The sequence below is a fragment of the Taeniopygia guttata genome, chromosome 1A (assembly GCF_048771995.1).
Source record: "Taeniopygia guttata chromosome 1A, bTaeGut7.mat, whole genome shotgun sequence".
NCBI lineage: Eukaryota > Metazoa > Chordata > Aves > Passeriformes > Estrildidae > Taeniopygia > Taeniopygia guttata.
In genome coordinates, this window is record NC_133025.1 from 23,926,075 (window position 1) to 23,953,814 (window position 27,740).

Genomic DNA, 27,740 nt, shown 5'->3' on the forward strand with positions numbered 1-27,740 from the left:
TCTTCAATCAGGTTAAGTACAACCAAGATCTCTTTCAGAGTCATTACTGCTACTAAAGGTCAGTATTCAAGGGCCTGGGTGACATTTTGATCTCTGCTCAGAATTATTTGACTCCAAAAAGAGTAGAAAACATTCCAGACTAGATGGAAGGAGTGATTATCACTAATGTAGCTTGTAATGAACTGCTTATTTATGGGTTTTTTTTTTTTAATAGCCTTCAAGATTAAAGACTTAGAGCTCCAGCAGCTGTGATTTGAACATGCAAATAGTTGCAGTGCTGCACAAACCAATGTTTACTGAAAAACAAAACAAGGTAATACAAAATGTTCACCTAGTCTTCTGAGCTTTCCAAGATTTCCCAATAAGAAATAAAGTCTGCTACTCACTAGACTGCTATGCAGTTAAATCAATGTTCTTTTCCATACTACTAAGTCAACAATCACAGCTAAGTACATGGGGGAACTGATAATCTTTTTTCAGAAAAAGTTTGAATGGCATGCAATAAAAATTTTGCAGAATGTAAACAGTCATTCTTTAAGCATCAACAGAAAACAAAAAAAGGACAGGGGAGCTCCTAGTGAGTGCCATCACCCTGTACAATGATTTCAGCACAGGTTGGCAGAAAAAAATGCACAGTATTTAATCTTTGGATAAAGGATTGTGTAAGGGCATGTACGAAGCTCATGCCTATCAATACAGTTACAGTGTTTCCTAAATATTAGGAGTTTGACCTAAATATATTCCTTTTGTGTGTATCACCTAGAGATAATAAAAATACATATTTGAACTTACCATCATACTTTGCTAAGACTGCCTGGACATCTGCATATGCTTGCAGTTCCAACAAAGCCTCTAGCAGGTTTTCGTGGATGTTGAACATGCTGAGCAGGGGAAACTCCTTCATCAACTACAATCAATAGCATATGAAAGGGTTAGATTATTAAAATGGAGAAGGGTTTTTTGTTCAAAATGCATTGAAATAGACAACATCAAGTTAAAACTCCTCAGTTCCCCTTGCCCTTAGCTCTTTCCCAAAGCTCACTATTATCTCATAAATTTCTAAGCTCATAATGGATACATGGTCAGGTTCTTGTCAAGACACGTTTGTATAGGATGTAATTAGTCAAATCCAACAACCCAGCTATCTGAGCACGTAACTCTCCTTCAATGAATATCTTTCTTCAAAGTGAAAAAGAATTATTGTTCTGGGGAAGAATCTTTACCAGCGTACCGCCAGTGTATCAGTGGTACATAATCCAGCACCTCTCTGGTAAAACCATTAAATACATTGAAAAACCACAATAATCAAATTAGAGATGTTACATATCTACTTACATAGAGAAGCTTACATATATGCAACTGTATTATCAAGTATGTGATACCAAGATTTGTAATTGTTAGTACTTGAGAACACAATTGCAACTGTGGCCGACATAAAAAAAAAAAAAAGAGAAAGAGAAGGAGAAGGAGGAAAAAGAAAAGAAAAAGACAGCAAAAATAGGAAAGGTAAAGCTTATGCAAATCAAACACCATAACTAAGGAATACATCTTGTATGACAAACTGAATGAAATATTGAGTTAAAATAATCTAACCTTTTCACATGTAAGTGCCTTTACTTTATGAACTAAGCCATTAGGAGATACCAGGAATTTGTTTCTAAACATCCTCAGTTTCAGTAGCTGAGTAGATTCAAATGGCTAAACCTGATACTCAATTGCATCTCTTTTTTTAAGTCACACCTATAAGAACCATACCTGTTTTTTACTGCAGAATCGATTAAACAATATTTTTTATTGTCAAAGTGATTCTCTAAAGAACTGAAGTGTTGAAAGATCCTTGGTTCCTTGTGTCCCCTTTATGATTGTTTAACTGCTTTCATGATGTAGATTCAGCACAAAAAGGTCCCTGACAGTGAAAAACTGGGGTAACTGATATTACCACTGCTTCTCAAGAACTTGCAGGGAAACACTAAAATTTACAATCTCTCTGACAGGGCTTATGAGAACAGAAGTACTGTAACATGTCAAGTAAAGAATATGATTCAAGGTCAGTCTTGCTCTATCTGGAAATAGTAAGCCAGATCTGAAAATTCTGACACTTACTAAACCTTTCAAGATGTAAACACCAAAACTGATGAGAACCAGCAAATCTTAATCGCACAAACAGATAAGATAAAAGTAGAAAGGACTGAAATGAGGGATGGATATTCACCAAGAACTTAAAAAAATGAGAATAAGGCAATGCACTGGAGCTTCTTCACTCTGCTAAGAAAGACACATTAACAGGTAAACAGAGAAGCAAAGCGGAGAAAATTTCTTTCTTGTGAAATCGTCTGGCATAAGCTAATGGGAGAACTATTCTGCCCTTAAGATTCTTAAATTTGTCTGTCTGGAATAGCATTGACTTTGCTGCAGTTTAAGGATTATTAGAAGATGAAAGATAAGAATAGCATTGTTTTGTTTAACAAATTGTATAAATTTCTGGTGAGAATCATGATCAGTGAGAGAGCAGCTGAAAGAGGTCACTGAACTTTTCATATTAATGGCATGGGGATGGCCATAAACTGCTGGTTTCATTGATAGGAGCTGAACCTGTGAAAAAGAACAAACAAAACTGCATAGTTTGAAAGCTTTTCTCCCCCATCAAAAAAAAAAAAAAAAAAAAAAGGACCACAGATCCTGAGATCTTGATGCTCATGTAGGTTAAGTGAAAGGGTTTGAGAATAAAATAAAAAGTTAAGTCATTGTTCATGAAGAGAAGTAAGTGCAGGTAAAAATTCACATATTTGGATTCATTAGTTAAAGATCCATCATTAAGTCTACTCCTCTTCATTCTTGTCCTTACTCAGTATTAGATTTTTAAGAGAGGAAGCTACTATTTGGCAGGAAAGAGCATGACAGAATCTGGCTCTACATAAATGTGATTTAAAGTTCAAAATTAACATCTTGCAAAGAAACCTCTCTAAGGGATTAAGAAAGATTATCCCAACTCATTGAGAATGAATAAAGGCTGGCAAAGTAACATTCCCTCCATCAGTGAAGAGAAGGGAAGAGCTGCTAGTTATAGATGTACTCTGGCCAGTAAAAGCTCTTACTCTGGTTCTCCGCCTCTCACTGACATCACTCACTGATTAATTTTTTTGCTATTTTAATTAGGTTCTGTCAGAGTGATAAAGCCTTTCTCAGACAGCAGAGGAATAAAGGTCACTGTCTGGACTGCCAGGCCTCCAAACTGAAAAGTGTTAATAAAGGTTTCATTTGGGAAAGGTCAAGTGTGAAGAAGTAACAGTGAACTCAGTTAATACTGTAGCCTCAAAACACCTCTAAGTGACCACTCAGCTATTTAAACACTGACTGTGCATAAATGACAGCATGTTTGCTATTAAAAAAACAAAAAAGAAAAAGAAACATGAACTCATTTTTCTGTCATATTTGGATGTACAGTTTCTAGTTCTCACTGCAAATAATTTCCAATCACAGTAAAAATTTATTTACTGAGAAACTTGCCAGAAAGTAAAGCCACTTGGGTGGAAGAGTAATATGACAGGTCATCTTTCAGGTCTCATAGTGAAAACAAACACTGGGAAAGAAAAAACTGCCACACAGGTCTGGTGACTGGTCAGGGAAGGCCACATACTGGGTCATGCTGAGAAGCAGTGGGAGCAGACTGAGCTTGCTCCGCTCCATAGCGGATGGAGGGGGAGCTGATTCATACTCCATAGAGAGATGTAAAGATGGGCACATATATTCCCAAACACAAGATGAAAAACACACCCTTGTGTTCCCCAGATCCATACATCATTGAGCTCTAATTGGTCTCCAGCTTCAGAGGCATGGACATCCCTTTGCACCCAAAGATTTATTTTCTGCAGAGTTACAGACCAGTATTTGCCAAATCATTTGGCTTATAAATTTAAATTATTTTTACTTCTTCACTGTAACCTGAGAAATAATTTTATTTGAGTGGCAGGCACTGCACTTGAAGACAAGATGAAGGATCTGCTATCATCTTTCTCCACACCTTCAGACCTCAAGAGACAGACATCAAATTCAGCACTCAGGATTTCCTGAGCCACAGAGCCAATACAGCATTTCACATATGCACTACTTAGGACTAGGAATGCCATTGTAAAATTCAAGTTAGTTGGTTTCTTGGCTGGCATAAAAGAGAAGTGTTCCACTGAGCTAAACTAATTTTTACACCATGTGAAAACAGACACCATATGGCTATAAATATATTACCTCCTTACAACATGAGGATATTCAAACAGCTGTTGAACGTGTCATGCCAAATCTTCGTTTATAAGGATTTTACCTGGATCTTCTATTGGTCAAAATACTTTCTGGCAATCAAAGTTAGACCTGGAGCTGGGTTAGTACATATTCTGTTCCAATTACTCTGTGTGTTTAGGGGAAAATAGGTACAGGTGTAAAAAGTGGAGCTGCTTTTCTTTGGAAGAGTCATTAGGTACACTGCAAAGATACAGAAAAGGTAGCTTTTGCAGGTAATTCAGTTTTAATTTTTTAGATAAATAATATTTTGGGAATATAAGTTTGCAGAAAAATTCTGGAAGTCTGACACAATCTGAACATATCGGAACACTAGTCCCAGAGGCACCCTATTCCCAGACTCACTTCAATTCACACTACAGGGTGTAGGTTCAATGATTTTGTGACAGATATGAAAATATGATGATCGGAAAAAATGCTTTATGGTACAAAGAAATCCACATCTGATTTCTTGGATGAGGTACAAGTTTCATCTCCCAAAGGACATTTATTGAAGAAAATTCCCTGACAGTATTTCAATTATTGGCATTTTCATTTAGATCTAATTTTTAAAACATTTTTAAAGAATGCAGCTTTAATGTCTGCATGCATTATTCTCCCTGTGACAACATTAACATCATGAATCAATTAACCAAGAAACATTATTTGTGTAGAAACCCACTATAACCTCCAGCTTATGCCTACAACTAGACCTCAGGACTCAAGAGAATACAAAGGTGGACAAATGAATAATGTTATATACAACCTGCTGTTGACACATTTATTCTCCATTTCATTATGATTGTATGTATGGTCACAAATTTAATGGGCAGGGCATGTAATTATTCATTGCTGCTTGTACTCCTGTCTTCTCCACAAACAAACAGTAACATTAGTCAGATCAATGTATTCAACTGAATGCATTTATAAAAAGGAAATGTGAATTTATCTCAAAACAAAGAAACAAGAAGAAAACATGGGAAATTCAATGCAAACAGTGAAACTGTTAAAACCTTAATTAATAATGCATATGTTTCTGCAGTGGGTATCTGAAATGGAAAACTCTATCTCCTAAAAAAAAATGACTGAGGCTGCTATCTTTCAGGTGCAGCTGTCCACCAAAACTGAAGGACCAAGCTGGATATATCGTTACTTGGGTATATCCAAGTATGGATAGCACTGGCATTTTCACACGTGCTTTGTATAAATTGCTTTCTGGTATATGACCTATAATCTGTTAATTGAATAAGGCAGGGAAGGTATAACTCCAAGCTATCTCCGACTAGCAAAACAGAAGTTTCCATTTCTCTGAGCTTCATTGTCTGCAGATGACCTTTCAGATGTCTAAGCTCTGACTGAAGCTCACCCTGGGCTTGAGGCATTGGCACCATGTTGACCTTCTGATGTCTAATTAGATACACTAATTCTTGAGCTGTTCTCCTGGCCAGCTCACCTGGCAAGGACAGAAGAGCAGAAACACTGTCAGAAGACTGAAGTTAGCACACAAAAAGCCTCTCTCAACAACATCAGATGCTTAAAAATGAGTCTAACTCCTGGTCCTAAAAGTGCAACTCATTCCACCATCATCTCTTTATGAATGGGATTCATGTGATAAAAACACGTCATACCTCTTTGAGTTGGAAAAGTATCTAAAATACACTGGACCTACCTGAATTAAAGTTCTCCTTAATCAGAGCAGAAGTAGGTTTCTGTCAATTCATTAACTCCTCTAAGTGCTGCATTGCTTTGGGTAAATGATCACTGTTTACTCTGGAAGCAGCTCACAGCTACTCTTTTACAGCTATGAGAGGACAGCAGCTAAGAAACCAAATCCATCAGATCCTGTTGTTTTGAAGCTTGGAAATGATTAGCAGTAGGATCCTCATATGTGGAATTCAGGAAATTTGGTAACTTAGAGGGTCAGAAAAGAGACGCAGATCCAGTTCACACTAACTCTGGAATGGCACGGGTTAATAATTTGCCAACATTCCATTTTAAACTTGAATTTAGACCTAGTGCTGCATAATATTCAAAATAATATGACTTCAATGTAGGATTAACAATGAGTAAATGAAGTGAAAAACAATCTTACTAAATATGCAAACTCTAAGGAAACATGTTAGAGCATACAGCCTTTTTGTTCTCTCTTAATTGGAAGATTAAAATGTTTGGAGTATGACAAATTCTTTAAGGAATACAATTACGAAAATGCTGGTATTTGGACTATGCTGTAAAAAATGTATTTCAGGAATAAAGGGGATTTTAAAGACAGATGTGGCATGAACCCAGAAGAGCACAAGTCAATCCAGATTTTATACTTACTACTGAACAATCATGTTATATAAAACATGTAACAGTTCTAAATTATAATAATGTTTGTTACATCAAACATTAGTAACTTTATAATGCATGAAAATAATGTTATTACTCACAGTCCTGCTGAAAAAAAATTCCTTTGTTTTCATCACAGATTCAAAGAATGTTTTGGCTTAGAAAGGACCTTACAGATCATCTAGTTCCAACCCCCCTGCTGAGGGGGACACCTTCTATCTAACAACCTGCTCATGAAAATTCATATTAAATATATCTAATTCTCTCTGAAAGCAAAAGTGGCTACTAAGAGGTGGAAAAAGCAATAGACAGAAGCAGAACTAATCCCTGAAAGAACATCCCATAGTACTTTTTTCAGAAGCTCATGTATTTTTATAAGTGAATTTTTAAGTGAAATTGCAGTAAGAAAATTATCTAGGAGCTCAAAAATAAGCTAGGAGATTCAAGAGAGATGGAAGACCATAATGAAAGTACTATCCAAGTCTCTCAATATGGGGGTGATGCAAGATGATGGACAAAAAGGAGTCCAGTTACCAGGGCTCCCAGCAAGACTATGTGACTGTATTCTATCTTAATAGAACAACAATGCTGGAAATCTGTAATTTATATGAGAAACATTATTGTCAGTTTACATAGCACTCACCAAATATCTAGCTTTTGAGAGTTCTGGGCAGAATCACAGAATTATGACTACAAGTGAGGGGTCTGAGTCATATGAAGATAAAGGAAGGGATAAACATCATCAGGGGAATCACAGAAGTCTTCATTTTAAGAGCCCATTGAAATGAGTGCTATTCCAACTTGCTCTACCCACTTAGCACACCATGTGAATGTGTGACCAAACTGTATTTGAACATAGAGACATATGAAAATGTAAAAATCAGCATTTATCATGTGCCATTATTGCAGTGCTTGTGGATCAGAAAAAGAATTAACTGAAGAGAGCACTCTGTGGTGGACACTGGCAAATGTCACCATTCACAAAAGTAGCAAAATTAAAAGTATAGTAGCAGTAAAGAATAGTAAAATCTATGAGATAACACTTGGTCTCATTGAACTAAGTACCTTCCCATCAAATTTTAACAAATGGTACTTGAAACAACTGCTACATATGTTAATAAAAGTAGAATCCCACTCATGGCAGAGCCTAACCTGACCTGTGTAACACAAGCCAAAGAGTCTGACTCACTAATCCTTGCCTCAAGCACAGAAGCATTTGGGAGAGATAGACAGCAGCTGTCAATGCAAGTAGTTGCAGAAATTGTGTTAAGTTGTGAGGGATCATAACATCTTTATTAGAAATAAGTACTCTGTTTCACACAACTTAATAATTTGAGGTGCAGAACACTATTCTGGCTACGTATTTGTCTCACTCAAGAAGTAATCAGCAATGCACACAAGAACACAGAATTCGACAGAATATTGAATGGAAATCCTTATTCAAAGCTCAGCAAAAGAAGTTGCCAAGAAAGTATCCTAGATTTGCAGAACTATCATGCCAGCAAAAATCACTAATACAACTGATCACAAGAAGATAAAAACCCAACCTACCCATATTATTAAAATTGATTTAGTGTGGTTAAGTACCCTTTCAAACCCTTCAAGTGACATAACCTCTTAAACTATTTCAGATGCTTAGGGCAGCCCAGCTGTTTACAGAACTTTTCATGCAGCCAATGGATAAGCATGCAGCATTCTTGACAATACAAGCTGCTTAGGTGTCCTCTTTTTTATGCTGCTTAGGTGGCATAAAATACACAGTTAGTGACTGCAGGTGAGCACCAAGATGAACACAGAAACTCATTCAACTGAAATATCCTCACCAAGGTTCTCAGAGCTAAATATGTAGAAGCATACTTCTAGGTCCTTTATTGTGATCTAAAGAGTAATTTTAATTTTTCAGCAGATGTGATTGAAACTAGAAGTAAAATACACTTTTCTGACCCTGAAAAACTGTTTTTCCTTCTATCCTTCTTAAGGAAGACCTGGAGACCCTCTTCTCTCCCTAAACCTCACTCAATTCCGAACAAAGTTGCTGAGCACAGAGCAAGTTGCAATTCCACTGTGTCTCAGAAGTATGTACTTAATAAGAATACAAAGCAATCTTTGAAGGAGTGGATGTCCATGGAACAGGAGATAAATACACTCTAGAATGAGTTTCTTTCACCTTCTCTCTGAAGGACGAAGCAATTAAGATCTTCTCTCTGAAGAATGAAACAATTAAGAACTTCCACTTGCTTTGTCCACTAGCACACCTTTTGCCTGCCACCCTTCTTTTTCATAAACATACATCTCCCCTCGATTAAAGCTTGTTTCACCAAATGTTCCCCAGAACAATCCCAGAAGCTCCAATTAATTTGACAATTCATTTTCTTGCATGGTACATTTTTATCTGGATACTCCAGTGACCCAGTTAAGAAAAATGACTGTGTTGGCCTACTCCTGAATTCAGTGGTGCAGTCACTGATTCGGTCACCCACAAAGCAGAAAGGGAAGTGCCTTTGCATACCCTCCACATACTCGCTGTTTTTAATCAGTGAAAAACACAAGATGCAAACCTAGCACATTCCTGTTTTCCTCCATTGTAATGGCGAGGGAATCTGAAAAGAGCAGATGGAAAGAAGCTGGCACAAAAGGCTACCTTTGCTCATCACCACTGCTGGCTCGCAACATTGTCCACAAGGAAGACTCAACACGAAGGGATACTAAAGATTACTCACAGCCACCACTGTGGCCTTTCGCCTCTGCACATACTAAATTCTCCAACATCATTTAGAAAAAACTACTTAAAATCTACCTAACATAATCAGCACAACAAATAAAACAACAAGCACTGTAGACTTTCTCCTCGGGGACAGTAAAAGCAATCTAACTCCCTCACAGACCATATCATGCTCTGTACAAACAATAATAAAACTAGCATAATTCTGTTAGCTGCATTGGACTTATTCCAACAATATACTAATCAAAATGAGATCACAAGTTAACTCAATATATACAAATAGTGACAGCTGCTGGTTTCTATAGCAAAATATAGTAAATAATTATGATCAGAAATACAAGCAAAAGCAACACCTATGTATAATTCCATGCTTCCATGGAAACTACAGGTTTGTAATTCTCATTAACTCAACTCAACTGAATGAATTACATCCAAGCAGCAAAGCCAACAAAAAAATACTGTCTCAAAATCAATCATAGAAGCAACAGAAATTCCTACCCAGTTTTTTAAAATTAAAGCACCCTTGATTTTAAACAGTTTTAAAAACCAGTTTTAAAAAAAGCCCCTGGTTTAAAATGCCTTCAATATAATTAAGAATCATATTAATACTAATATTAGGAAATACGATTTTCCTATCAGCAGTGCATATAAACTCTTATTTAAGTCGCCAACAGCTCATTTTCCTTCCATTAAGGTGATTTAAGTAGGGTCTCAGTCTTTTCTTACAGAAAATTCAAGCAAGACAATCTAATCCATCAGTAATGTCCTCAAGATGGCCTCATATATGCAATAAATTAAACACTCTCAAATATTTTATTTTTTCAAAGTGTCAAAGACTCACTACATCCCAATCATATTTCCCAGATGGTGTCATGAACCTCTTAACACTTCATTTCCATCATGTTCCATGTCTTGAGAAACCTGTTTTCAATCTTTCAAACACAAACAGGGCCTCCGCCCTCTGTTCCCTGATGTTAGATTCAGCAGTCCCCAGCCAACATATTCTTCATATTCTTTTAAGGATGAATAAATTCATCTCCTTCCTCATCAATCACGAAGAAACCTTCAATGACAGATTCATGTTCTTCAAACTCTCTGTAAGTGTCCTATTTATGACTTCTATGAAGAAATGGAGGATATGCATTCATCAGAAAGAAGTAGCTCCAAGCCAGGCGAGGAGAAGCATCTGCAAAGCTGACTTGACCCTAATCATGCTCCCAGTGTACTGGAGCTGTGACCTAGAGTTACTGCTGCTTTAAGATTTCACCTAAAGACTTAATAATTCTCAGCTCTGCTTGCTTAAAATGAAGAGCTGTAAAGGCATCTAATTAAGTTCTGAGAATTTGGCTCAGTGTCTCTATGTAGAAAAACACAAAATGCATTGATCTGAGTTGAAACTCTCTAAAATGAAATTCCATCTTTATACCTCCTTTGTCTTGCATCCAGTCCTTTCATTTTAACAAAACATTCCTGTTGAACACTGTTTTTGTTCTTCAAGTGTCTAATAACTAATGACTTTGTCTCCCTGTTTTTGCTGCCTCTTGAGATCCCCATTGTACTTAATTTCAATGATTTTCTATTTTGCTTATAAATTTCAGACGATTTTATCTCTAGTGAAAAAGTAAGTCATTCACTAATCAAAGCTCTGTTTCTCAGTTTGCATAAGAAATCGAGGACTAGACAGACCACCCAAGTCTCTAAACCAAGTGTTCAGCATGCACAACTATCCATACATATTGACATCAGCAGAAGAATGCTTCACAGAATATCCATTCCCCATAGCCCTATCTACAAATCACAAAACACATTTAGCAGCCCATAGTAAGCTCCAGAATTTGCCATAATTATGATGTGTGATATTTGAATGGGAAATTCAAAATTTTATCTTTCTTGTGTATTAATGCCAGAACTTAGAATTCCAATGTCTACCCAAAAACATTTCAGTACTTATCCCACAGTGCTTGTGTAACAAAATTCATGAAGAATCAGTGGAGCTGGCTGGACTGAAAACCATGTTTTTGAAATCAACATTCTCCCAGCTGACCAGAAGTCTACTAAACCAGGTCCTTCTTCCTCATCCCTCTTTCTCACACTCCTGGCTGTACAATGGCAGTTTTCGTGACAAGCTCTTTTTCAACACCTCTGTCTGGGATTCTAGTGATTCTGGAGACTGTGAGCTGTGAGCCTGAAGAGCCCCAGCAAGAGTAAGAAAACAAAGTGACTCACTACTTGTCATCTGTAGATATTTAAGATGATAACCTGCATTATTATGGTGAACTCTGCTCAGTATTTTCAAAAAATGCTAGAGTGCTCCAGTTACAGGAGAAGATGTTGAGTCCTGGATTCCAAGATGGCAAGCACACTTGCCCTACTGCCCTGATGCAAGTGCCTCAGCTCCACAGAAAGTCACTTTCCTTTTTACATTAAAATTCCTATTGACAAGTAACAAGAATTTCCCTTTTCACTAGGCAGGTTCCTGGACCATTCATCTGAGCTGCCAAAAGCACACTTTACAGGTGCTTCATTCCAGTCTGGGATTTAATTTTGTGCATTTAAAATTTAACACCTGCATCCCAATCTGCAGAACTATGTATCTTGCTGGATTTATCTCTTCCATTTTTTGGTGGGAGCTGGAATATGAAGTGTAAGAAACAAAGGAAACTGGGAGGCAGTTTTACCATCATTTGCCCAGAGCTGTAGGGCTCTATTCCTCCTTCTGTCACAGACTTACTACCTCAGGTGATATCAAAGTAATCTCCTCAAAAAACTGTGTTCCTAATCTGCATCCTGGGAATATCACTGAAAGAAATTCTGGGAATTCACTGCTACATCTAAACTCAAGCATTTTACATATTTGAAACATGTACATTGCCTAATGTGAACAGCTGCCCCTTCTGCCATCTCCAAAATAGCTACTGTTCAGTGTTTCCAGTCTGTAGCTTTGAAGCTTACTGACTTATAATTACCACTGTTAGCTCCCCTGCCTACAAAGACGGAATACAGTCAGCCCACATCTCAAATGGGGTTCAGTTAATCAGATTCATTACGTGGGGTTTGACTTTTCAGTGACAGGTTTTGCATTAATAAATAACATCCTCAGAGCTGAACAGTGTGACACAAACAATGCACAAAGCCAAACTGCAGCTTTGAAGGAGAAAACAGAATACTTAAGACCCGCTTATGAAGTTAGCAGCATTCACCACATGGCTCAGAAAAAAAGATATTACTAACTTCATTATCAAATAATTAAAGACTGCACTTTATTGCACATGTACCAGTATGGGAAATTCAGTCTGCATGAGTAACTATCCATCTGGTATTTGATGTTGCTTTCATAACCCTATAAATAAAGGATCACTTAACTTAGTTTTTATGTGCATTACACATACAAAAGAAAAATCAACAGTGCTGACTGAAGCAGGAATGGCTGCTAACTTGTAAGAAAATGTGTAATTTCTATACTACAATTATGTAACTATCACATGTAAAAGAAATCCAAACTCACATCTCTCATCATTTTCACTGCTTCCCTGGTCCTTCCCAGTTTTCTTGCACACATTGCCAACCTTCTTTTAATATAGACTAACACATTGGTGTCCCTTCCTGTGTAAGAGGAAAAAGAAACAGCATTAAGATAAAACAAAGGTTCATTTAGTATTCCAACACAAAAGAAAACACAGGTTTTTTCCAATATTTTCTTATTCACTACCATCAACGCTTTCACAAGGATTTTAACAAAACGCTACCAAAATCTGAAGGGTTAGATGTGGCATAATAGAACTGAAATCAGTAGAAATACTCAAGCATACAGTGGTATAAATAAGTACTGTTGGGTTGGCTTTGCACTGGTGAAATATAAGCAGATCTGAAGGTACAGTTATTTACATGTTTGTCAACCAGAAGTGTTAAAGCAAATCCTCATCCTCCTAACAATCTTTTTCTTAATGATTAGACAAAAAGTATACTCTGAACCTTTGGTTTACAGCCTTAATTCATTACCCAATTACCACCTTCAAATTCCTCACACCACTAATTACGGATGGCAAATTAACGTATTATTTCAGATATGATAGTCCTGTGTGCCAGAAGATTCCCTAACAGTGAAGATGACAGAAACTAAACAGCAGTTTTAATTATTCTCTTGGAGAATTCTTACTTCTTTCACTTCTCATTCCCTTTGAATGTGAACTCTTAAAATGCTTCTGGACCAACAGGAAATGACTGGACAGACAATAATCTATAAAATTACTGAATCATGAAAATGTAATACACCTGCTACAAATTATCTTTGTGTATAGCATGTGCTCTGGTAAGATTTTAGCCTATTCCTAACATTTTCAAGCCTTTCATAATAAGAACAACATGTGTGCTGAAAACATTCCAAATACCTACAAATCATATTAAAGCCGTGATTAAAATTTTCAAATAGATTAAGCAGCAGGTCGAAAGAACTTACTTTAGAGGAAAAAATAAATAAGGAGAGAAGAATTTCTTTAGCTGTATTCTGTATTACCTAATTCCTTATCTCTTTATTGATTCCTACGTATTTAATACACAATTTATTACTTACATCTGTTTCAACATGTTTATGTAATGTACTGTGAGGTACACATTTCAGGTTAAGCTTCTTTTCAGGATTTTGAACAGGAATGGTCAAAAGGCATCTACTTACTATGAAATTGAGATAATTTTTCAGACCAAAATTCTCCGAGGTTACTAATGACTTGTGATGCCTAACATGAAGAACCATAAAAATAAAATTGCCCTTGCTTTATATAAACTATCACCTTTTGCAAGAGGGCAAGTTGGGTACTCAAAGTCATTATTTATTTTTTATGGTTTAACAAAATATTTTATGAAGGAGGTGGAACACATGAATAAACAAAAACGTAGAATAATACGTCATTGTTCAAGAGATTATAGTGTATTTCACCTTTAAAAGATTGAATGCCCACTCTTCATCCCAGAATTAACTCTGAAGACCAGAAATGGAATGCAGGACTTCTCAGAACCATGGAATTGCAACACATGTCCCTCCTCTCCACCTTTGTAAACCATGCAGAAGTGCAGCATATAATCAAAAGAATTCTATGTGAAGCCCCTGTGTCCAAGGCAACATCTGAGGCTGGAGATTCTCTAATTTCTGTGGGTGCACACTGACATTTTTAAGGGGACACCGAGTGGCACAGAACAGTGGGATGATCAAGCCCCTCCTGAAGACCTGGTCAGAGCTGGCAGTCATTCTCAGCCTCCCTGCTCTGTGACAATGCACTTAGTCTTGTGATTCAGTGGTTACTTCCTTTGCTGCAGTACTGAAGGTTCAGGCTGTCAAATCTGATGATGACAGTAGCCAGCTAGCACACACAAGTTACAGAAATACCATACATGTATCTGCCTGCACAACCTTCATAGGTTACGTTGGACAAAAACATTGTGACAGTACTTACTAATCATTTATTGTGTACTTTTCATAGAATGTTGCACTCAGGATGGATTGAGTGCACAAACTCAGGTTTCACAGACAACCATATGCCTGCTAGAGTCCAAAAATTGCTTCAAGGGCTCAGCTGCTCTCTATTTTTACTTTCAACAATAATGGACAAATCATCCTAAATACGATTTCACAAGCAACAAATATTGAAAATACTACCTCCAAGCTTTATGAAACCTTGGGTTTTCAGGTATAGACTTGCATACACTTTTGAAATCAGGATCACAGAAGATTTTACTATGTACAATTTTTATCAGTAATCTTCAAATTACCGAGGATAGCCAGAGGCTGTGAAATCAGGTCCTGAGAAACCTGAAGATGCCCAAAAGTATGCTAGTGCTTGTATTTATGCAATCAATTTGTGTTATTTTGCCTAAGGTATACATTGCAGTCTAGAAATAGCCTTGACTGTTTGCTTTATTATCTTTTTGGTATTTTACTGTCAGTGAATGTATTTTCTTAGATTTAAGGAGTATCTAATAAATAGCACAGCAGATAAACCTGCTTATTTAAAAAATTTTAAAAAGTAATAAAAATCTAGACTTTCAACTAAAGCACTTTATTATTTCAGTTTTAAAATTTTATGTTTTTGTGACCTTTCTTAATAAATGCAACTAACTTCAAATGTCCCACTGGCTAATGGGTCTCATTAACTTTTACACAGAACAACACAGTGTTCTGTGTAAAAGCATTTACCCCCAGAGTTGATGGAAAAAAGCAGGCAAAGCATCACTTCTCTTCTGTTTCCACCATTCTACAGTGCCTTTTCACAACAGGAGCCCGGGTTTGCTAAAATGGCTAAAAGTAACTTCCTTAAAGGGTGTTCAGCTTTTTCTGAATGTCATTATCTCTTTGTCTCTGATACCTTTTCTTTTCTGTTAAGTACATACTTAAGCATTTTATGCCATGACAAAATAAAGGCACATCTGTAATCTGAGCACTGACAGCTCAGAAACAGAATCAAGCAAAAACACTGAAACAGAATAGTCTGGCTCTAGGACCACATTCCAGCCAATGTCAAACACTGAGCACACAGTCCTTAGGGGGAAAACAAAAAAACCCAAAACCCCAAATCCAAAGAACTCTTTGGAAATTCTCTCCCTCCCAAAAAACTTACTGTGTTGGGCTTCATACTGGGCACCATGGTGCTGTAGCTGCTGACTGCGCCTGTAACAGCCCTCTCCAGCTTTCAGAGCCTGCTTGAACAGCTTCTCTGCTTCTACAATTGTTGTTGCTTCCTCTTCGGCTAAGAGAATATAAGCAGTAGCACACCTGCCAAAACATCAGAGGAAAAGCCATGAGAAAGGTATGTGAAGTAGAAACTGTACGAAGACATGCAGACTGGAAAGGTTGTACTACATACAGAGGCAAGGAAATTTTGTCTGTGTACCTTTCTGATGAACTATTCCGATGAATAAATATTCTGTCAACAACACCACGACTCTCATTTTTAGGTACAGTATCACTGAGCCCTTGAGTACACCTACTGACAACTGTCCCAGAAAGTAAACCAACTGTCTCACTAAGCCTACATCCCTAAAACTCCTTCTGAAAATCAAAACTAGTTTTATGTACTATTGTTTTAATATAAACTGTATTCCTTACAGCAATAATATGAAAAGAATCAACAGAACTGTAACATTTGTCATAGAAAAATAACATATAAATGTAGTTGTAAAGATAAAGCAACAACGGCAACAAAGAAAACCCAACACAGACCAAGCAAAAACCAAAACAGCAACGTGCCCTTGCAGCAGAGCTGCACTGGAAGCGTTTCCAGCAGGTTGAGGGAGGTTATCCTTACCCTCTAGTCAGCCCTGATGAGGCCACATGTGGGTGTGCTGTGTCCAGTTCTGGGAACCCCAGTACAGGGGGGACATGGACGTACTGCAGAGAGTCCAGTGAAGGGCCATGAGGGTGATTAGGGACTGGGGCATCTCACATGTGGGAGAAGGCTCAGTCTGGAGAAGAAAAGGCTTTGGGGGGAATTTGTCAGTTTGTAAATAACTGCAGTGAGGGGGCAAAGAGCAAAGTGTGACGTCCCTTTTAGCGGCTCCTAGTGACAGGAACAGAGGCAATGGGCACAAAATGAGGTTCTCCCTGAACCTCAGAAACACTTTTTTTACTGTAAAGGTGACTGAGCACTGGTACAAGCAGTCCAAGGAAATTGTCAAGTCTCTCTCCTTGGAGACATTCAAAAGCCTGCTGGACATGTTTCTGTGCATTGCATTTTAGGTGGCCCTGTTTGAAGGGAGAGGTTACATACTGACCTCCAGAAATCTCTGCTAACCTCATCATTTCATAATTCTGTGAAATGTGAGTAGGACAGGCTTATAGCTCACTTTTCCTTTTTATGCTGCATGTTAAATCATTAGACAAGAAGAAAAAATTATTTCTCTTCTTCTGATAAAACACATGAAGGACTATCTGTAAAGCACAAGTTTATGGAATTCTAGAAGGTAGCAATCTCAGTTCAGCAACTGAAGGGACTCCTCTTATGCATGTTAGCAACATTTATACAGTTTGCCATATCAGTAAATCATCACAGCACTGAGTTTATTGTGGGGTCTCAAAATACTACACTTCTCATTGAAAAAATAAGTAACAGACTCAAGGACCAAAAGTCACAGCAAATTACATCATGTTCTCTCATACTATAAAATGAGTATTTCAGAATGTGTTTATGAGTATCTTCTTTCTTGCTTCTGTTCTTGATGACTGAGAAATCCAAAAGGGAACTCTCCACCCTGTACATGCGTATTTCATATGCTCATCAGGAGGTAACTTGATTAACATTTTTCTATGCTATTCCAAAGCCTGCTGACAACAATGGGAAGACTCCCACTGTCACCACTACCCTAAGGATCTTCTGTGTAGCTAGCACGACATGCAGCTGTGCTATTTGCCTTCTGTTGTAGGCCTTCCTTTTACGTGCCTTTAATCCTGGTTAAAAATTACTACAGCAAACCTTCGGCCTTAAAATATCATTAGACAGATTTTTAAAAGACAGGAAATAAATGTTAATGTTTTTGTCACTCACTCATTCAATTCCAAAGCTTCGTGTGCTGCAGAAATTCGGGCTTGAGGGTTTCTCTCTCTCCAGGCTTTTTGCATTACTATTCAATAAACAAAGGAGAAGAAAGAACTATCAGTTATTAAAGGATTAACAAGGAGAATCTACTGCACTATAACAAAAGAATTTATTGATCTCAGCCTAACTCATGACAGAGCATTTCATATAGCTCAGTCATCATTCAAAAAGACACATAACAAACAGGCGCTTTTGTCCCAAATACTCAGTGTTTTTTCTTCTTTCATTTAATTAAACTTTTTTTTCTGGGAGAAAGTCTGGCTGAGAAATCAGGCTGAATGGGCTGCCAAGTATAGAGGTGACAAGCAGCTACTTCCTCTTGGTGTAGCTGTAGAATCTATTCCACATGGGGAACAAAACAATAAGGGGATAGTTGGGGTTATTATTCTAGCTCCTCATTGAGCTGTTGCTTTATGTGAATAAAGCTAAACAGAAACAACTTCCAGGCTAATATCACCACTTCATAATTACACCACTGAGTTCAGAAAATAGGATTCATGTTAATCATGTGTCAAAAAACCACAATATGCTCTCCTATGTAATTATGCCTTCAGAATGGAGCACCCAACTGTTAGTATCTCTTCCTTCCCAAGAGACAAAGATTTATCTCTTCAGGGGCAAATAGGCAAATTCTAATGACTGAAATAATTGTTGTATATTTTTAGTAGAATAAAAGTCTATATAGAGACTTCACAGTAGAGGCTTAGCACAACTAAACCTGCTTATACAAATTTACAGTTGTGCAGTAAATGTGCTGTTCCCACTTTTTACAAACCTAACTACATCAGGGAATGAAATACAGGTCTCAAATTTTACATCAGGTCATAAATTTTACGCTCTCTCTCTTCTGTCAGTGTAGACCAAATGGAACCTGGATAATGCAATTCAGCCTACTACACTGCAGCTAGAGGCAAACTAAGCTATGTATGTTTGAAGCCACTGCAAGAAAGAGGAAGAAAGGAACAAGCCTTTACACTTTTAAATGGTACCTGAATGACTCCAGCAACACAGCTGAACAACACAGCAACACAAATTAGATTTACCTATACAGACACTTGTTCAGATCTAGAATTCTACAAATTCAACAGTTTATCAGCATGATCAAACTTTTGCCTTATCTACATGAAAGAACTGATGTCCCACTGCATTTTTCTTGGATCAGTTTAAACCAGCCATTAATCTATTATTAATCCCATTGTCCACAAGGTCTCTTACTAGCATCTGCAGGCCGCAAATGATCTGTGTCACATGTAAAGAATGTCTGATGGTCCTGTGCTGAAAGATTCATATCATAGTAAGTCAAAGGTTCTCTTCCTGTTACCCATGTATACCTGCAAACATGCCAACAAGGAGACATTTTGGTTAGAGAAGTCACACTTGGCAAAACTAATCCGGAAAAGAATCCCACATCTTTGAGATAGGCACAGCCAAATAAGTTTATCTGGCCAATCTTCTAACCAATATACATTGCATTTCACCATTTCATGTGATGGAACAATGGTAGCTGAGCCTAAGCTAATGAAAATGTACACACTGGAACTTGATAACACATATATTCAAACATTAGGACTAAATGAAACCTATATGGAATTCATTAGGTATTTTGCTATAATAGATTTGAACAGAAATGCTGCATTAGCACTAGGTACAACATACTTAGGTTCCAGCATCTTTTTTCATAAGGTTGCCAAAAATTGGAGAAATAGCAAATATTAGAGAAATAAGAAAGTGTATCAGCATGACTTTAAATTCCTTTCAATTCAGGAATATTTTATGAATTACAGAAAAACCTGACATGAGTGCATTTATCCACAGTTGATTTTGTTTTTTCATCTTTTAGGTTAGATTAATGGAAAAGTACAGTTAAGCTCCTTAAGCTAGTACTATGCCTGAAAACCGTAATTTTGTAGCACCTACCGATTATATTCAGCTCCTCTGAACAGATTTAAAGGATTTCGCCAGACTTTGCATTCTGTAAGAAGCAGACACACACATAATTAATCTCTCCCAAATTACACTGGTACTGGAGGTTTATAAAAAAACATCAGTTACCATACAATGAGCCTTATCAAATGGCTTATTTTTCATAGGTGCAAATGCAAAAACCCATCAAGAGTACCGAGACAAAGGTAATCAGGCTGTTCTTCCTTTCTTAAATAATAATTTAATTATAAATTAGTGTCAACAAATGCAATCATTCCAGACAAATAACCACTAACAAAGCCCCAAATGCCACATGAAAAGATAATACTGATTAGTTCCAGGATTCACATTTACCATAATGCAGTACTGAAAAGGGATCACACTGGGTTATTACACTGAAAAACAGCAACTAACCCAGTCCCTATGGACTTGTTATTTCTCCAGAAAAATATCACTGTCTAGTTAATGCTGTAAATCACAGTGAATCTCAGCTACAGTTGCCAAATTTAATTCCTCCCTAGTTTGTGAAGTAAAAATTCATGAAAACATCTGCTGATCTTACTTAAGATAGAAGCAGATGCTGAAACTGATTGGCAGAGAAAAGCTGATTGCATTCTAAGGGTTTCAGAATATTCGAAACATTTTATAAATTTCCCTTGGGAGAAAATAGTGAATTTTTCACACTACAAGAAGTAAGAGATATGGAAATCAACAATGCAATTTAAAGCAAAAATTGAAAAAATATAATCAAATTGTACAGCCTCTGAAACAGTGAAGTCTTGATTCTGGCTTTTCCTTTAATTTAGCATCAGATTTATTCTCTTATTTTCAACAAAGACAATTCACTCCAGTGAAGGTGAGACCGGAATAAACCCCGCTATTTGCACAAAGGCTCCCCGAGAGGCAGCATGTCATTCCACCTCAGGTCTGCTACTGGATGATCTTTCACATGGTGCTCTGCAAAAACTCATCAGTAGCACTGGCCCTCCAGCATTTCACCAGGTGCTTGCTACTAAAGATACTGACCAGCATATTTCTCCCTATGAATAATTATGACATAATTTCTAAACTGTTGAGAAAACTCAACAGTTTTCTAGTAGAATATTGAATCAGAAGGGTATCTTTATGGCAACAAATATGCCTGTTCCCTTTATGCCTGTTCTGCTAGGAAAAGAAGAACTGAACAGCAAGCAAGTCAAGTCCTCCTCTTTTCTCATGGATACAGCTCCCACATCTGTATGGGGCTCCAGTAGCATGGACAGAAAGCATTTTACAGAAATTATTCACAGTAACAGAAGGACACCCTCAGCAACACAGAAACTAGTCAAGTGGAATAGGAGGTGGGCCCTCAGTTTGCTGCCTATCAGCAAGTGCATGGATCAGACACAGGAACAGGCAGACTTTAGGGAAGAGTGTATCTTTGAAGTACCCATTTCAGCAGGCAGCTAATATTAGAAAGTTCCACTGGTTTACTCAGCAGAAGTGCTCGATTGACATTCTGCAGTGCTTCGTTGTGCAGCCAGAGAGTATGGCTCTTTGACAAGCGTCAATCCCACAGTTTTTATATATGACTTTCAAACCATTGTAAATATTAAATCAACATCAGACTTCGCAGTTCCAGAGGTGTAATTCAATGTCTTGACCTACTCTGTTTGCAACCAATGAGATTACATAACAACTATCTGATTGCAGTAACACGTTTTGTTCATCTTATTTGAATTCAAGTGGTATCAATCCAAAGTATGAAGTATTTTAGCACTGTAGCAGGGAAAGGTTAAACTGAAGAACAAGAAGAGGAGATGAAGAAAGGCTTTTATTACCACTTTCATGTCCTGGGAATGTTTTGGCATCTGTGTAGCTAGTTAAACATGGTGTTCTGTTGCTCTTTTTGTCTTGGACTCTGCTAACACCATGGTCTCAGTACATCATTCTTTTCTTACCTTTCTAAAGACAAAGGTATCTCCTGCAACATTCTACCATAGTCAAACATCTGCATAATAACTCATGGTGAGCCAAGAGAAAAAGCCATCTCCATCTTGTTGGATAGCAAAAAAATATCCCATTATTAATGCATGGTACACCAAAAAGGTTGTCTTTTCTGTCACATTACAAACTAGCAACATAACTATGTCCTAATTTAAACCTTTCAGAGACTTTTTTGAGCACTGATAGCTTTTTGAAGGCACAAATAACAGGCCATCCATACAGACACACTCAGTCAGTCAATGCACTGAAAGCAAACACAGTCCTTGACTATTTCTCTATATGAGGAAATTCAAGATGCTTGTGTGAACCTCACTAGTCAAAATACTGTGCCTTCTGCTTTAAAATGACAGGAGTTATTTCGGGCTGCTGAAGTGTGACTGACCCCACTGATGAGTGCACACAGGTGGTTCCAAGCCATCCCATGCTTTCTGCCAGTTCACCCAAATCTAATACCCTGGGCCATGCAGTGCTGCTATTCACAGCCTCTCTTCAGATGAGAATGACAACAGCTGACTTTGCTGTGCTATATGGAGGCTTCCTTAAGTAGACTAACTACTAACAAGGTTTTGTGAAGCCACCTATATTATTCAACATATAAATTCAGAGCTAATTTTTGTTTGCCTGTTTTCATGCACACTGAGGAGCAGAGGTAAAATTTGCCAGATACAGATATAGGGAGCTCAACTGCAGAACGATGTTTTCGTAAGCAAATTTTTTTATTATTATTATTCACTTTTCTTCACTTGTAAATTCTAATATATTCTAAAAGCCTGCAGATTAAATCACTTTAATACAATTCTGGTTGATTCAAGGGGCACATCCCTAATTTATTTCCAATATTAAAATTATGGCCTGTGAGCCAAGCTAGGACAAAAACAGATAAGCTTCATTTTACAGATGAGGAGCACAAACACAGATGTTCCTGCCCTGACTTAAACAGTGAGTATCTCCCACATGAGCCAAAAGTAATAGCATACCAGCATTTTCATCACTCATGGGCTAATTTTTCAATTCATCCTCCCCAGGCAGCTAAGTCATCCAATTAGGGAGACAAGTTCCTCTGTGGCTCCTTCAGTCCACAAATTACAGTGCTTGGGGGCTGATTCATTTTAGGCAGGCTGGCTTGTCTCTCAGAGGAGCCATTGCCCAGGCAACCGAGCACCTGACTCAAAGTGCCTCAGGCTTGAACAATTTAGGGTCAGACACCTTCACTGTTGCACGGAAACTTGTAGGGGCTGTGAATGCCTGGAAGCTTGTAAAACTCAGGCCAAAAATGCCTGAAATCATGCTTCTTAAACTGGAGGCCTTTTAAAAAAGCCTGACTATGTTAGGACTTGCTCAAAGTCACAAATCAAATCCATAGCAGACTCAGGAATGTAACAAGCCCTTAAGCTGTTAAAAGCCACCGTGCTTCCACTTACTAAGGTGAAATCCAAATGTTATTTACAATACTATCTACAAAAAGTTTTTATTTTTATTTATTGTTTTTATTATCTAAAAAACAAAGTGATGCAAAACCAGATGAACATTTCTAACTTCTTTATCTGATTATTTTTTAACAACTTTGTTATTACTTAAAATTACTTCACTAAAAATACTGCCTGCTTTTAGAATCACAGAATCAGACAATTGGTTGAGTTGGAAGGGACCACACTGGCTCACCTCATCCAACCTCTCTGCTCAAACAGGGTCATCTCAGAGCACATGGCACAGGATTGCATTCAGACGGTACCAGAGTATCTCCAGGGAGGGAGACTCTGGGCAACCTGTTTCAGTGCATGGTCACCTGCACAGTACAGAAGTTCTTCCTTATATTCAGGTGGAACTTCCTGTGCATCAGTTTCTGCCCACTGCCCTTAGTCCTACTGCTCTGCACCACCGAGCTCCATCCCTTTGATGCTCTCTCTTCACACAAACATTGATGAGGTCCCCTCAACAGTTGCCTCTTCTGGAGGCTGAAGAGGTCCAGCTCCCCCAGCCTTTCCTCATAAGAGATGCTCCAGCCCCTTAATCATCTTTGCGGCCCCTCCGCTGGACAAAGCATACTGCAGAAAGGGCACGTGCACCTTCGCGGGGTTTTCACAACAAGGAGAAAACAGACGCGTTAACCACGCAGCCTGAACACGCCGAGTGAATTGGGAAGGATGGAATCAGCAATCGGGGAGGCAGCGGAGGCCTCTCCCCGCGGAGCGGACCCGGGGCGGGCGCGGCGCCGCTCACCTGAGACGCTCTGGCGGCTCGAGTCCGCGTCCCCGCCGGCGGCGCTGGCCGCGCTGGGCGCGCTGCTGTCCACCCCGCCCAGCAGGGGGCGCAGGTGGCTCACCGAGACCTGCTCGATGAAGGAGGTGCCGTACTTGCGGAAGTACCACCACTCGAAGATCTGCAAGGCACACACGCGTCAGGGCCGGCGCCTCGCCCGGCTCCGGCCCGCTCCTCCTCCCGCTCCCCCGCCCCGGCTCCGGCCCGCTCCTCCTCCCCGGCTCCAGCCCGCTCCCGCTCCTCCTCCCGCTCCCCCGCCCCGGCTCCGGCCCGCTCCTCCTCCCCGCTCCCCCGCCCCGGCTCCTCCCCGCTCCCGCCTCAGCGCTGCGCCGCAGCCCGACAAGCGAGCGGGCAGCTCCGGCCGCCCGCGGCATCCCTCTTCCAGCACACGGAGCAGTTAAATGTGACCCAAGCTTAGGTGGGAAATGTCAAATCTTGTCAACGCAATGTTTTAATTTTTTTTTAAACCCAAGTAACCTCGATAACCTCAAATTATTTAGGCTGGTAGGCCTCTTTCTTTAAATTTACGTCTAGAATACCCACTCCCCCGCAACCTCCCATTCAGCCCGGCATCAGGCACGCCGATGGGATGCTGCAGGCAAGGGTGAATCCGCCTCGCCTTGCCTCAGCTCCCTCTGCAGCCTATAAAACGTGAGCAAAAGCAGGTTTGCTTGTTTCCCCAGTTAATGCTTCCATTTTAAACCGAGTTTAACTTCCAAGGAGTTTAATTTAAAAAAGGAAGTTAAAAATGCCAAACAAACTCCAGGAAGCTGAATCCTGTTCCTTTTAGGATTTTCCCCCTTAGTTGAACTGTGTTTTATTTTGTTTGGCTGACTTGGGATGACTCTGAATTAATTTTATTTTCAGGCATTTGGTTGAACTAGCAAATCAGAAAAAAAAACCAACTATTATTTACAGAAATCTATTTGGAAAATCATTTCACAGCCTAAGAGAACAACTTGTAATTGAAATTATACAGATAAACATATAGCTGTGGTATTTTCACCAAAAAATATGTTACTCAGTAAGAATACACATATTTCAGGAAACCACATAAACCTGGAAATGAAGTCTATTTCATATAAATATGGAAAAGAGGCTGTAAAAACTGTAAAGAAACACATGCTTATAATAAATAGATGCATTGCACTTGAATTATCACTGAAACATCTACATACCACAGGAAACAAAAGCAAATCTAAGGAGTTTTGAGAAATTTGGCAGGACTTTGCAATACTCATTGCACTAAAAATTGGGAACGAACAGTCTCTGCCCTTCCCATTTTCCTAGGTATCTCCATGTGTTCTACCAGTACCGAAAGCTTTGACAAAATCTCTTCCTACTAGGCACAATCAACTATAAGGGGAAGTATTGTGTTGTGTTCCCATCTTTGTCACCATCAGTGTGCTGTTGGGCAGGTTTTGGTGGGTCAGTCAATAGACAGCAGGCTCTGGAAGGCCTCTTTGGGGTCTGCCTGCTCCAGAAAAGTTCAGGCCAGGCTTCACACACTCCTTCCTTCACTACTTGTTGATTTTTAAGTTCTCTTGACCTCTTTATATAGTTGAAATGACTTCTGTCTCCATGAGATTGGTTTGTCTGTAGACAAGACATACTTTTTAACCCACCCCCTTTTTTTTAAAGGAGGGGGGAATAAATTTCCTGACAGAAGGAAAATGGTCCTCTCCAAAAGATGCTCCCAATGCATTCTGCACTGGGATTTTCCCTGAATTCAAATGTATTGTTAAAGCATCTAGAAGATTCATATAGAAGGACTCTATCTGCACAGGAGTGAAAGGGAATGAAGCTGGTGGCTACTTAAGACAAGTTCACACAAGATTGTGCGGCAGCTCTGGAGATCACTTCCCAAAGCAATCTCATGGCATTTCTGGGAGACATCAAGAAGAAAGAATAGAGCAGTCTGATGGGAGAAGACAGAAGAACTGTATGAACACACAGCATTTGGGAAGATAAACAGATGGTCACAGAGAAACCAGAGCATTAACATATTCAGATCTTTGTGAACTCATTCCCACCCAAGTCATCAAAAACCCACCAAACCTGGACAGTTCCTCCTTATACAGAGTCTGAGGTGCATTTGTCACTGTTCTGGTTCCATTGGCACGTGCCTGCAGCAGCATCCAGGTGGGACTGCCAAGTGCCAAGGACAGAATGCTGATGCAGTGTCACTTAACGCTTGTTCCACATTGCTGATAGGCCTTCCCTGGCATGCATCACTGCCTCTGAATGCTGGAGATGGTGAACAGGGAACTGGCACAGGTGTGCCAGCTTTGGTTTTAGCTGTTCTCATGCAGGATTTAAAGTTTATATCTTATGATTTAAGAGGGCATCATAAGCATGTGGCTAACCATAAGAGAAAGGCTATGCCATAAGACACAGTCAAGAGATCTGCTGTGAACATCCATTTCAGTTCTGTCTTTGAAAACCTTGGAACAAACCAAGGCACAGAAGCCAGAGTTCTACCTGTCCAAAGCCTCAGAGGGAGAGTGTGTTAGGAATGAAGGATTATAGTCTTGCACTGAGGCAAGGGGCACTCAGTAAGAATTTCACTGTAGCCCAAGCCAGGGACTCAGGTACAGCTGCCAGATTAGCTGTGCAAAACTCAGACCGTATCTAACAAGCTTTCTCTAAGAGAGAAAATAAAAAAGGTTCTGCAAAATGTGCTAATAAATTTCTGCTCCTTATTTCAGTCATGATCAGCCTTTAGCTGAGGGCAGTAAAACCCAGAGAGGGAGTGAGCAGCACAAAAGCACACTTGAGCCCACTTGTCCTGCACAAATGTATACCAGCTGGGAAGCTGTCACACTGAATTTCAATGAAACTGAGGGGACAATCACAAAGAACGTCCATATATATAAATGGAGTTCTGCTACAGTTCAGCTGAGTGACAGAAACTCGCTCAAACATGTGACACAGCTGTAAGTCTGCCTCCTTAGACTTAAAAATATATTAATTATTTTTAAAAAATGGCATTAAAGCTCATAAACTGTTTAAGGCAGTTTTGAAAAATATTTGCTATGCTGAATAAATCCAATGCCAGGAAACACCAGCCAGATCTGAATCCATACTGTCTCTTAGAAATTAAAGCCATAAACCATCATCATCATCATCACAAGCCTTTGCTCGGAGTGATTTGTTCAGCATGTATAAGGAGGTAAAATCTGTGATTTGGTAGTTAAGTCAAAGCAATAAATTCTCTTTAGAGAATTTTTGCATCTTAACATAATCTGGTTTGAAACTCGATTTCTGTAAATCAAATTTGACTTCTAACTGCATCATCCAGTTTGAAAGCCATGTGAAGTCAACAATCTTTTGACAGTTCAGCAGATGAGAGATCATCTGATAGCATAAAGTACTATAAGGATTAATTACTCATTGAAAGAGATCTGGAGTAGAGAGAAAATTTATCAGAAAGGTAATTTCTGCACCACTTCTGAAAGAAAAAGGCACCTCATTTCTGTCATATACATACAGTGGGATGAGAGCTCATTTTCAGAGATCTCCCCTTCATAGCAGCAGCAAACTTCTTGGGAGTCTTTCTAGTTGGTGCCTGTACTTTCAAATTGAAACAGGGTCAAACATGTCCAAACTGTCAAGGGATTTTTGGGACCATAATATTCCCAAGGGTCATATTAAAACCCTGTTCTAAA

At 38.8% G+C, this 27,740-nt stretch overlaps 1 protein-coding gene across 3 annotated transcripts in view; it reads right to left on the reverse strand.

The window, feature by feature from the left end:
* ST7 (suppression of tumorigenicity 7) overlaps window positions 1-27,740 on the reverse strand; it is a 133,606-nt gene that overhangs the window by 24,574 nt on the left and 81,292 nt on the right. For 2 of the 3 annotated variants that reach the window (XM_030257307.4, XM_030257316.4), the window contains exons 3-9: window positions 24,034-24,193; window positions 19,822-19,876; window positions 19,120-19,235; window positions 17,854-17,929; window positions 15,931-16,085; window positions 12,828-12,925; window positions 793-907 (exon numbers count right to left, since the gene is read on the reverse strand). In XM_030257307.4, coding sequence (XP_030113167.1) covers window positions 793-907; window positions 12,828-12,925; window positions 15,931-16,085; window positions 17,854-17,929; window positions 19,120-19,235; window positions 19,822-19,876; window positions 24,034-24,193 — 775 coding nt within the window. The remainder of the gene's footprint in view (window positions 1-792; window positions 908-12,827; window positions 12,926-15,930; window positions 16,086-17,853; window positions 17,930-19,119; window positions 19,236-19,821; window positions 19,877-24,033; window positions 24,194-27,740) is intronic. The other variant, XM_030257325.4, reaches the window with a different exon arrangement.